Genomic DNA, 13,116 nt, shown 5'->3' with positions numbered 1-13,116 from the left:
ATGGCAGTTACTTGTTTTATGCCTTCTATCATTTTCTTTTTCACTGGATTCAAAGCTCCTTGAGGACAGGACCCACATCACCTTTATCTCTAAGAGTTTTGCACACAGGGGATAACAAATGCTTAATGGGTTAAAAATTTTTTTTTTTTAAACTGGGAACTGAACCCAGGGCCTTGCACATGCTAAACAAGTGTTCTACCTCTGAGCTACACTCCAGTCCCCCAACATTTTATTTAAAGGCAGGATTGTGTCTTAGTTTAGGTAAAAGGCAATAAAGGCAGAAAACAATCTGAATGCCAGTAGGAGTCCAGAAAATAAAAGGAGGAAAGGCATGTTCAAAGACTGAATGCATTGCTATCAGACCCAATCTCTATTTAGCAACACTATGGAACAGATACAGTTTCATCCTGTTGATTCTGAAGTCATGCTCAAAGGCACAAAGGAAAACTTGGATGTCAGTGCCAGCTTTTTGAACGTAATAATGACCCACACACGCCCAACTGCTGAAACTTCCTAAGTCATTGAGACACTGATCCAAGAGCCTGTGTAAGTCTAGACATGCATATTACCAACACCCAGCACTGGCGGTGAGCTGTGATGAAACATTGTGTATAACCACACTGAGGTTCCCTGCACTGGGGCCTAGGTTCCATCCTGGCAGGAATCACTTCACTATTTACAACTTGAAGTAATCTCAACTCACAGGTTGAAGAGCATGCCTCTGATGGAAGAGCTTCTGAAAACCACAGAAATTAACAAAATACATTGATTATGCATTATACTTAGCTCTACTTAGAAATGAAAAAAAAAATAACCTTATTCTCATTCTGATTCCTTCTGTATATAAGCCATGTTTGGCAAATCCAACTGTTTAATAATCCTGTTGCTGGGAGTGATGTGGTTGAGACAAACTTACCTTTCTTGTTAGAGGTTCTCAATGCCTGAGTTATCTCATGAATCAAAAGTAATTTTCTTTAAGCTTTTAGTCAGTTGAAGTGTATGGAAAGGAAAGCAGGTTTGCTTAAATACCAGATACATGACAAATTTCAATTTTGTCTTCAAAACTGAAATATATTTGAGCAAACAGACATTTCTCTACATCCCTAGAAGATGTCCATATTAGGAAATCCTGACCTCAGAATCACTGTGCTGAGTGAGCCTGATAAGCTTTTGGGCTGCTTTTTGTTTTGCTTATAATTAAGTTCGACCACAGGCCTGTCAATCTGAACTTTTAAGAACCAAGTCTATATACACAAATTGGCTAAGCAGAAAACATGCCACAAAAGTGTTGCAACATCATGCTATCGTGGAAGTGATGGATTTAAGTCTGCTCTCTTTGCCAATTTTGGAAAACCTCTTAATGTTTTCCAAGATCCAATTTTCCAACTTATCCTTCCATGTATGCTTTTAGGGTTGTGTAGCCATATATCCTTCGGAGAACTTCTACCTTTTCAAGAAGACAGGAATATGATCCCCTTAAACAGTTATGAATCACCCAGTGCCTTAGATGCAGCATGATAAGTGTCTGACTGATCACCCTGAGTCAGATGGGAGGAGCACTGAAACCGCGAGCTGCCCCAGTGACTGCTATAACCAAGGTGGAACCCAGGAGAGGAGACTAGACAGACAGGCCTGCATTGGTCATGGGAATTATTTACCACCTACCACTTAGGACCAAGCTTCCTGGAGAAACTTTCATAATAACAATGGGGAGAACAGTCATTTCAGTTTGCCATGTGAGACTTGTAGTATCTTATGGCTTTCCTGCTCCTGCCCAAACAAAGTGAGCACTGTTCAAAATTTCACTAATAAAAGTGCATCAGATGTCACTCACTTTTTTTGTTGTTGTTTCTTTAATCAAAGAAAAATGAAAATTGGTGCAGTGTATGGGCACCACAAAAATGTATCCTCTGGCCACCAGGTGGCACCGTTGATTTATAAGTTAATTAACTCCTGATCAAAGCCTGTCAGTAGCACAAAAGTAACAGAAACACACCAAGTGCAATCTCCAGGGATATATGCAAGTTACCTTTTCACTCATGCAAGGCCAAGGATAAAAAGAGGAGGGCCTAGCAAATACAATACCTGGTTAAAGGTCTAACTTTTCTCTGTAAGTGTTCCTAGTAAGCCTTAGTACTCCTTGATTACCTCATCAGTCATTAGCCAACTGAAAAGAGAAACTATTCCGAAGCTCTACAGTTAACCTTTACTAAAAATTAGTCATCAGTGGGAAGCTGGGACTCTCTACATTGAACTCCCAGTCGGATTCCTAGACTGTGTGCTGAAAAAGTGTTGGTGGCAGAGCACAGAGGAAATGAGCATATGAGGGGGGTAACATTCCAGAGACAAGTGTTTCGAATTTAAGGATATTTCTTGCTTTGTATTATTCAGATTTCTTCCTCCCTCCATAAATATTTAGTGAGCTCAGCAACACATACAGAATTACAGGATCCTGAGAAATCCTGGCTTGTAAAATAAAGTACAGACCATTTTAAAAACCCAAATAAACATCTAAGCATCAAGTTACAAGATTGACATCTTCAAGGCAGCTTGGTGAAGTAGTTGAGAGCCTTGAAAGGAAATCAGAAGATGGAAATTCTTACTCCCCTGGTCTAGTCATGTTGAGTCAAGGCTCAGTCCCTTAAAAATGCATTTTTATTCTTTTTTACTTATTTTTGGGGTGTTGGGGAACAAACCCAGGGCCTAACACATGCTAAGCAAGTGCTCTAACCACCGAGCTGCACCTCCAGCCTCCACAGCATTTTTGGATGTCAGTATCCCCATACATAAAAGAATCAGGCTGGCAGGTTGGAAAACTGTAATGACTCTCATTCTAAAGCACTGTGAGGCATACTTTGTTTAATTCTAAAATGCATTAGGAGAAATTTGGAGATTCAAAAACAAAAGAGAAAACTTAAACCACAAATAACACCTCTCTAAAATAATGAGTACAATTTTCAACCATTTCCTTTTCTTATAAATGCTCAATTTGACATAGTAATATATAGAATTTTATACTCCACTTTTGCCCATGATGATCTTCCCTTACATCTGTTGTCCAGGCAATAATTATAAATACCATTCTTTTTTGCTCTTGAAAGTTAACAGGTTCAGATGATAAGTGGTAAGTAGTGTTTGTTTGTTGTAGTACTGGTTCTTGAACCCAGGGGCTCTCTACCACTAAGCTACATCCCCAGCCCAGGCCTGCCTAAGGGGGGGGGCGGGGGAGTGGCCCTTTTGGATTCTCAGCCTCCAGGCTAATGGCTTGGAAAGCAAGCAGTACCTTTCTGTGAATAAGAAAAGGCCCCTTCATTTGGGCAGATGCACCCCTCAGCAGGGCACAAAATATGGCCACAAAGCACAGGCTGCACTCGGACCTCACTCAGGTACCCTGGGGCAGAGTACAGCCACACGAGGAAGCTTGTGTCTGTACTAGACTTTGATAACTGTAGTCTCAAAGTTGTACCCCCAGAGGACGCAGGAACCAAAATTGACTCCAGGCTCATCCTAGGTTACTTTTGCAGCAGATCTCACAACGGACAGAAGAATTTCTCCAGGCTAAGCATACCCAAAATGCCCTTAGATGATGAGTCAAACCCACAAGAAGTCTCTCATCAAAAGTAAAAATTATTTTGCCTTGGCTGAGACTATGTTTCTTAGTGGATACATTTTCCAATCATTAAGGCTGCCAGTTTATCAAGTGAGAATCGTTAAAGAGTACAGAAATGGCCTTGGCATAGTTAACCCAAACTTAAAAAAGCTCTTATCCATATTTTTCCCCACCATCCTATCAACAAAGAGTAAATTTAGGTTTATAGCATATTTTGCTATCCAACAGCCCAGTGAAAAATAAAGAAAATATAAGCACAAAGTAAGTTCAAATTTAACTAAATTTCAGTGTTTTCTCCAGTTGGAACAGTTCCTGATGGGAGCCCATGATTCCGACAAAAACTGTGAGAGAAACTCTAGCAACAAATTCTGCTTGCTAAATCTTTGCCAAGACAAGTCCCAGCAACCGAGGCATTTGGCTACTTCCAGGGAATCTGGGTCAAATCTGTATTCAGAATTGGAATAAGAATGGTTTTGCAGTAAGGTCTATGGGGAGAAGTCAGGGTCTCAGCAATCTTGGATGGGCAGAAACAAGCACATGAATATGTAACTGAAATACAGATTTTTCTTTCCACAGTGAATGGTAGGCAGCCAACCTACATACCTATGACATATCACCATGGAAATCAAGGTATTTTAAATAACACCTCACAGTTGCAGCAGAAAACTCAAAATATTATTGATTCTTACCACTACCTTAAAAAGCATGTTAATTATTGGATCTGCCACCAGATCTTATTTCATGAAGTCCTAAAGAAGCACAGGTATTACTATGCCACACTTTTAAGATATTTTAGGGCAACAAATTAGAATAAATAAAAAAATTTTTAAAAAAGCTAACAGGTAATAACTTCACATTTACTTTAGCTTTATTCAAATTCATTGTTTCTTTCATGCATTGTAATGAATAAAATCTATTTAAAGGTCAGTTTGAATATATTTAAAAATTAATTTCCCCTTATTAAGTAAGAAAGCTGCATATTTAGCTTTTAGGTCAAATTAATTAAATGAACAGTATGATGTCATTAATTTTCACTAATAAGAATAAAAAAGAAAATTTCAGTAAAAAAAAAAAAATATATATATATATATATATATATATATTTTAGGGCTGAGGGTATGCTTAGCATGCACAAGGCCCTGGGAGTTCTGTCCTCAGTCTAAATAAACAAACAAATAAATAAATAAATTTAATAACTGTTTTTCAGCACAATTAGTTTTCCTTTCAATCTTATGTAATTAATCCTATAACTTAAAAAGTTTTCTGAGAGGGACACAGGCTGTGTTAAGATTTCCAGCTAGATTCAAGCACAAAAAAAGTGAAGAATTCCTGTTCTACGAAGAAAGTGAGATTACACTGAAAAGCTCTAAGGTAACAGAACAGGTACAAAAGTGTGTTTACCTCTGATATCCTAAAGTCTTTCCACAGTATTAAAATACTTCACAGATATAAATTATTTAGTAACATCTTTTTCAAAACACATTGTTCAAAACCACAATTCAAAATGACTTGCAGCAGAGCAAGAGCTGAGCTAATTCACAGCAGCAGTTCTGAATGGTATCATCCTCCTATTTCACATGGACAGAACTGCCTTATATCAGGGCCTTTGGGCTCATCAGAAACTAAATTCCTTGGCTATAGTCCAGGACAGCCTCACTTTCTATCAAGTTCTGCCCCTAGAGAAAGTGTTAAGAGTGACTTATATTAGCCCTGGATTTTTAAAACAAATACTTACTTAACAGAAGTTTTGTTTTTTAGTGTGTGTGTGTGTTGTTTTTTTTTTTTTTTTTTAAGAGTAATCCACTAGTTTGAGTGCTTGAATCTGATTATAAGCCTGTTCACAGCTAAGTTTATAGCACCAGAATACTGTAACAGATGTGTTTAATAACCCAGGTTCTACCGACATGGGAAATCCTGGATTCCTAAAACCTAAGGGAATTAATACCATCCTAGACAAAAGGAAAACACTACAGGAAAAAGTAACATGATATATTGTTAAAGCAACTTTATTTAATATAAATATTTTGAACAAGATCAAAGAAACTACCTGATCCACATTGAATCAAAGTTCAAAGGATTGTTTCTCCCCTCTAAATATACAAGTGGAAAAGATTTTTCAGAGGAATTTTTAAATTATATTTTTCATTATATTTTCCCTTCTATGATCCTCACTGATTCAACTTGTTTCAGCACCAATGTAGTAACTTTCCACAAGTGAAAGGCTCTTTATTGAAAAAAATATATATATATATATTTACAACATATAACACCGGTAGAGGAAAAAAACTAAAAGTATCTATGATAGTCATCTCTGGATGGCAGAAGATGAAAAGGGACTTTGCTTTTTTACATAACCTGTATATTTGCGTAGCATAAAATATTCATTCAAAGCAAAAAAAAAAAAAAGTGACCCTTGCAAAAATAATAAATCACCAGAACATTCTCACTCAAAATAAGCAAATAGCTGTGTGACTGCTATTTGCACTTATTTTGCTTCTGACTTAAATGGCTTTACAATCTAGTTGAGAAGACCTAACACAAATTTGTAGAATAATTAAATCATTGAAAGATTCAGTCACATAACAAATGGTGAGAACAGGATTTTTAGGATTGAGGGGAAGAGCTCAGTGGGAGCCTAAGCAGTTGGGTGAAGCCTCAGAGAGGAGGCTGTAAGCCCCACTGGGGCAGGAGCCACTGCTGAGCTGTCTGCCAGTGTCCAGCTCAGGGTGGCTCGTATTCATATTTGCTGAGTGAGTGGTGAATGAGAGAATGTGGCATTGAAGGACATGTTTCAGGAGATTGTGAGAAACCTTCTGCAGTTAGAGCAAAGGAAAAAAAAAAAAAAGGTTTGGAATTCTGGGTTATAAACTACTACAGATAAGGACATTTTCAACTTTTATAGTTAACAGAATGAAAGTGTGTCCTAGGCAAAGGCCTTAAGCAATAATATGCTAAGTGACACAGGGTGTGATAAGATGTGGCCAGACCAGTATGGAAGGGATTGCTGCAAGTGCTATGTTGAGAAAGGCTGATCTGGATCATCACAAGGAAATGGAAAGAACAGGGATCAGAGGAGCAAGAAAACTTGTTGGTAGATCCTACTGGGAAGAAGAGGTGAGAGGGAAGGATTTCAGTCCTTTCCACAATCTCGTGCCTGGGAGACATGAAGAATGCTTTGACTCTTTAGTGTTTCTTCATAATCCAGCAAACATTCATTGGTGCTACTGCATGAGGGTTGTGAACCTCATAAGAAAGAGCAATTTTTTATTTCCCTGAGACTTTCTTTTTTTTTTTTTAAATATTTTTTTAGTTGTAGTTGGACACAATATCTTTATTTATTTTTATATGGTGCTAAGGATCGAACCCATTGCCTCACACATGCGAGGCAGGTGCTCTACCACTGAGCTATGGCCCCCAGTCCCTTCCCTGAGGCTTTCAATTGACTGAGTCCCCAACATGTGTCATGATCTGTGCCAGACATAATGGGGGACAATAAAGACAATTCCTACCCTGCAGACACATGAGGGTAGGAAACAAGCATCAAAAGTAAATGAATGTGGCTCCTAGACAATGTTTGCTTTCTTCCTGATTGCTGCTTCTTGATCTCCATTCTTCCCAACCTAAAACAGGATCTGAACCCCAAACAGACTTAATCTAGCCCAATGCCCTGGCACAGAGTAACCAGTATGAAAGAAAATTTACAAGCTTTTAGGCTTAAATTAAGTAAATTACTCACTTTATTTTTCCTTAAATATTTCATTATATAACTGTACATATTCTCCTAGATCCCATATGTGCCTTAATTAATAATATTTAGGTGAACTTTGCAGGACATGTCACCTCTCCAGATGTGCTAGATCCTACTTGGAGTTGATTAAAAAAAAAAAAAATTCTACCAAGAATTCATTTTATTCATTCATTCAATTTTTGCTGTTGGAGGACTGAGCTTGTGAATGCAAGGCAAATGCCCCCCTACTGATAACTTAGTTGGAAGATTTTTACTACAATAAAGGAAGAGATAGGCTCAGTAGAATACCCTAGAGAACCTAAAATTGTCCAGGAAAAAAAAACGATGCAAAAACAAAAGGATGGTTATTTGAACAAGAGCGAGGACTGCTGTTAGCAGGGGATTTCCACTTAATCTTTCTCTAAAGAATTCCAAAAGAAATCCTACTTTATCAGTCCTTTATCTATGCATTTCTCAATCTTCCCCTCCAAAGAAAGCAAACTGGGTACAAATCTCTACACTCCAAGGCAGGCACAGGAACCATCCCCCATTCTGCCTAAAATATGTGATAAATTAACATTACTACAAGGAGTTGCCTCAAATAAATTCTCATTCTTCCTTTCTGCTCCTATACATCTTATGCATCTGGAATACCTTTAAATTCCGAAACATAAATCAAAGTACTTATTTTAACAAGGCTATTTTGCAGGATTAAATCAATTGAGTTGTTTATCCAATGGGGACACATTTAATTAACATACTTAAAGAGATGTAAACTTAAGACTTAAAGTCTAAACATAAGTGTATAGACAGGGTCATGTTGGCAGTAGCAGTAGAAAAACATCTTACAAAATAGGGAACAATCAGATCATAACAATCAATAAATGGGCCAAGGAACTGAACAGACACTTCTCACAAGATGATAAACAATCAATCAACAAATACATGAAAAAATGTCCAACATCTTTACCAATTAGATAAATGCAAATGAAAACTACATTAAGATTTCATCTCGCTCTAGTCAGAATGGAAGCTATTAAGAATACAAACAACAATAAGTCTTGGCGAGGATGTGGGGGAAAAGGCACACTCATACATTGCAGGTGGGACTGCAAATTTGTGCAGCCAATCTAGAAAGCAGTATGGAGATTCCTTGGAAAACTTGGAATTACACCACCATTTGACCCAGCTATCCCACTCCTTGGTTTATACTCAAAGGACTTAAAAACAGCATACTACAAGTGATGCAGCCACATCAATGTTTATAACAGCACAATGCACAATAGCTAAATTATGGGACCAACCTAGATGCCCTTTTATAGATGAATGGACAAAGAAACTGTGGTATATATATACAATGGAATATTACTCAGCATTAAAAGAGAAAAAAATCATGATATTTGCAGGGAAATGGATCGAGTTGGAGAATATCATGCTAAGTGAAGTTAGCCAATCCCAAAAAACCCAAGACCAAATATTTTCTCTGATATGTGGATGCTGATCCATAATGGGGGTGGGGGATGAGAGAACATGGGAGGAATGGAGGAACTTTAGATAGGGCAAAGAGGAGGGAGAAGAAGAGAGGATGGGCATGGGGGTAGGAAAGAGGGTAGAATGAGATGGACATCATTACCCTAGGAACATGTATGAAGACACGAATGGTGTGACTCTACTTTGTGTATAATCAGAGACATGAAAAATTGAGTTCTATATATGTTCTATGAATTGAAATGTATTCTGCTGTCATGTATAACAAATTAGAATAAATAAATAAATTTAAAATTTCCCGGATAGCTTTCTGGAATCTAACACTGATCTAGTTTTTTTAGGAGAAGGGGCGTGGGTGTCACTATATTACAGATAAAAGATATAGTCCCTGACCTCAAGAGTTTATAAGCAAATTAAGGAAGTCATTATTTCAAGTGGCATAAATATTAGCAAATTTACAAAGTATCACATGAATATCTGCTAAGTCACATGGTACTGATACTAAAGGGTCACAGAAATGGGGGAAATTGGAGATGGCTTCAAAGATAATGGAGGACTTCAGCTCAGGCTTGGAGGAAGGGAACAGTTTGAATTCATGGAAAGAAAAGACACTGGAAAAATAATTCAGCATATTTTTTTTTAGTTCTAACTTTGTGACCTCAAACAAGCCATTCATCATCTTTGCCCCTCAACCAATCTGCTGTTACTGAGGGCTTGCTATATATAAGGTATTATGCATCACTTGAATAATGGGTAAGATTTTCCACTTTAAAAAACAGGGGAAACTGGTTTAAGATTAAACAGAGGCAAATCAAAACTAAAAATAACTCTAAGTTCACATGATGTAGGTATTATAAAACAAATGAAATCTGTTTTCTTAAAAAGAATTTTTAAAACTGGCTTCTACCATTTCACCATTGCACAAAAATAAACTCAGCATGCAACCTAAATTAACCACAGGTAGCTTTTTTACTATTCAGATCAACCATAGAGTGGGGAAAATTTGTTTTTCCCATTATATTTTCAAAATCATGATGCTTCTTTCTCACATTTGAAACCACAGTTGTCTTTTGCCACTAAAAACAGTACTCATTCGACAGCTGTGGAAATAGCCTGTGCTATTCAATAGCTAGTTTATGACAGGGCATTGGATTTATCTAGCAAAAACACAACATGTGTATCAGTACTTCCTTTTGCCCTGTGTATTGAAAATCTTTGCCAAAAGTGAAAGAAAGTACAGATGGGCAGGATATCCTTCAATTATTTGGTTTGCTTTATGTCATTCCAGAAAGAAATCTAGTGACCAATTCACAGTTAGACATTAAAATTAAATATTTGACATGCCTTGGGTAGCAGGTCCTGGGGCTAAAAGGCTTGCCTTTCTCATCTGCAGTCTATCTGTCACTAGCAAGCTTGGAAGGCCTAAAACCTTTGTGTAAAGGGAAATGAGGATATCCTGGTTTTCCAGGATTCACGTACTACCTCCTCTATAGCTCTTTTTAAGATAAAGTGATTAAGGAGAAAAACATGCACATCATTTCCTAAAGACACTAACTGGAGCCAAGTACCTCAAAAATCTGTTTACATAAAATTACAAAAATTAACTAGAAAGTTAAGGTGGCATTTCAATGTTCTTGTCCACTTTGAAACAATGCTCAATGCAAATGTATATGTATATTAAGCCACTGTACATGCAATACATTTCAGCAAATATTCCAGGGCACCTAGTAGTATGTGTTGTATATTGTGTTTAGTATGGAGACTATGTCCATTAGTTTTTTTTTTTTTATTTTTATTCTAATTTGTTATATATGAGAGCAGAATGCATTAAAATTCATATTACATATATAGAGTGCAATTTTCCATATTTCTGCTTATATACAAAGTATAGTCACACCATTTGTCTCTTCATATATGTACTTAGGGTAATGATGTCCATCTCATTTCACCATTTTTTTTTTACCCCCTTGTCCCTTCCCTCCCCATCCCTCCCCTTTGCCCTATCTAGTCCATTAGCTTTTTTGTGGAGCCAAACCACTTAATCTCTAAAAGCCTCGTTATGGTTTGGATATGGGGTGACCTCCCAAAAGCTCCTGCAGGAATATGTTAATGTAGGAATATTCAAAAGTAAAATGATCAGATATGAAAACTATAACCTAATCAGTCCATCCTAGTTTGAATGGACTGACCGGGTGGTAACTGAGGCAGGTGGGGCATGGCTAGAGGAGTGGGTCAGTGGGGATATGCCCTGAGGGGGTTATCTTCCCTCTTTCCCTTTCTCTCTGCTTCTTGAACAGAGTAGCTTCCCTCCAACACGCCCTTCTGCCATGATGGTCTGCCTTACCGTAGGCTCAGAGTAATGGAGCTGGCCCACCATGGACTGAACCTCTGAAATGAACAAAAATGAACTTTTCCTCCTGTAAGTGGCCCTTCTTAGGTATCTTCTTGGGATTAATAATATTAATCATGAATGATTCAAGGTTGTTGTGGGGTTGGGATGGTGAAAGATGATCACAGCAAAAGGAGTTACATGTATGAATGCCCAGAGGTAAGAGTGCTCAGGAAAAAACAAAGATCTAAAAGTAGGCCATTTCAGGGGAATGTATGTGTGAAATATATAAACATACCATAAATTCATGCATTAAGCAGAGTGGCTACTGGAAATCATAGAAAAAGACATTCTGAGGAAAGGCAGAGCTTCGTCAGGGCAATGGGGTTGGGTGGCTGGTGAAGCATGGAGAAGCCCACCTGTCAGCAGCAGCCTGTACTGAGGGATCCTCTGAACTGGCTTGAGCAGGTAGTGCTTGAGGGCCAGATTAGCACAACGCGGGCTCATCTGAAAGGAAGAGACATCCAGAGTAAACACCATGTGGTCCAAGAAGCAAGAGACGCAGGTTCAAGAGCTCAGGAAGCCAAACTTGAAACAGCCAGCAACTGTGAAGGGGACTCAGAGATGCTCCCTTTCATGGTGAGGGACAGCTATTCACACTGTTCACAGCTATCATACTGCAAGGGAAGCCATAGCCAGACTCACCACCAAGGCCCACCTCTCCTGAAGGAGATCTCTGAAATGCCTGCTCCCAGGGAACACTTATTCTTGGCTCCCTCACAGAACATGATGGCTACAGTCTGCGTTCCCTACTCAGGAGTTCCCACACAGAGGGAAATTTGCCAATGTAGTTCTAACTACAAACCCCAAAGGACTAAGAAGGAAATGCTCAGCCCCCCAAATAAGGTGGCAGAAATAAAACCTCTGGGAATTGGACTCATATGATAATCAGAGCCTTGGGGTCAATATGCTCATAACAACAACAGAGTGGTGGTAGGGAGACGCATAGAAACTAAAGATAACTCTAAGAGTAGACTTGGTAAGCATGCTTTCTCTTACAAGGCTGAGGATGCAAAAACCTTTTTCAGCTGGGCATATAGCTCAGTTGGTAGGGTGCTTGCCTCACGTGCACAAGGCCCTAAGTTCCATCCCCACCACCACCACCAAAAAAAAAAAAAAAAAAAAAAAGCCAGCCTCAGCAAAAAGAAAGGTTCTAGTCTCTAAATAAAACACAAAAACCTTTTTCAGATGAATGACCCTATAAGAATCAGTTGCCAAATAAAAGTATATGTAGGATCCAGGTGTGGTACACTTGTCTGTAATCCCAGTGATTTGGGAGGCTGATGCAGGAGAATCACAGGTTCAAGGCCAGCCTCAACAAATTTACAAGGTCCTAAGCAACTAACAGAGTGAGACTCTGTTTTCAAAAGAAAAAAATTTTAAAAGGGCTGGGGATGTGACTCGGAGGTAATCCCCACTACTCAATCCCCACTACAAAAAAAATAAGTACATATAGGAACTTTGATGGTGCTGGGGATCAAACATAGGGCCTTACACATACTAAGTATATACTCTACCACTAAGCCACATCCCAAACCTGGGACCACATTCTAAATTGACCTTAAAAGCATCTAATTCTGCCTTCAAAGCTCTTTTCCTCAGTATGTATAACAGACATACTGAAGCTCACCCATTCTCCAATCTAAGAGTTTACTTGGAGGTGGTATCAAAACGGCCAAGTAAAAACAATTCTGCATTCATTTTATTTGTACAGGGGCACACTACCACTGAGTTAACCCGTGCCTTTTTAAATTTTGTATTTTGAGTCAGGATCTTGCTCAATTGCCAAGGATAGCCTCAAACTTGCAATCTTCCAGCCTCAGCCTCCAGAGTGGCTGGGAAAACAGACATGTGTTACAGCACCCAGCTTACACTTTTTTTTTTTTTTTTTTTTTTTTTTTT

At 38.3% G+C, this 13,116-nt stretch overlaps 1 protein-coding gene across 2 annotated transcripts in view; it reads right to left on the bottom strand.

Annotated features, from left to right (window-relative positions):
• The window catches only part of Fgd6 (FYVE, RhoGEF and PH domain containing 6), a 113,464-nt gene that overhangs the window by 30,971 nt on the left and 69,377 nt on the right, over window positions 1–13,116 (bottom strand). For both annotated transcript variants that reach the window (XM_048803733.1, XM_048803738.1), the window contains exon 8: window positions 11,574–11,661. In XM_048803733.1, the coding sequence (XP_048659690.1) occupies window positions 11,574–11,661 (88 nt within the window). The remainder of the gene's footprint in view (window positions 1–11,573; window positions 11,662–13,116) is intronic.

The sequence above is a fragment of the Marmota marmota genome, unplaced genomic scaffold (genome assembly GCF_001458135.2).
Source record: "Marmota marmota marmota unplaced genomic scaffold, marMar, whole genome shotgun sequence".
NCBI classification, from domain to species: domain Eukaryota; kingdom Metazoa; phylum Chordata; class Mammalia; order Rodentia; family Sciuridae; genus Marmota; species Marmota marmota.
This window is presented reverse-complemented; position numbering and strand designations above follow the sequence as displayed.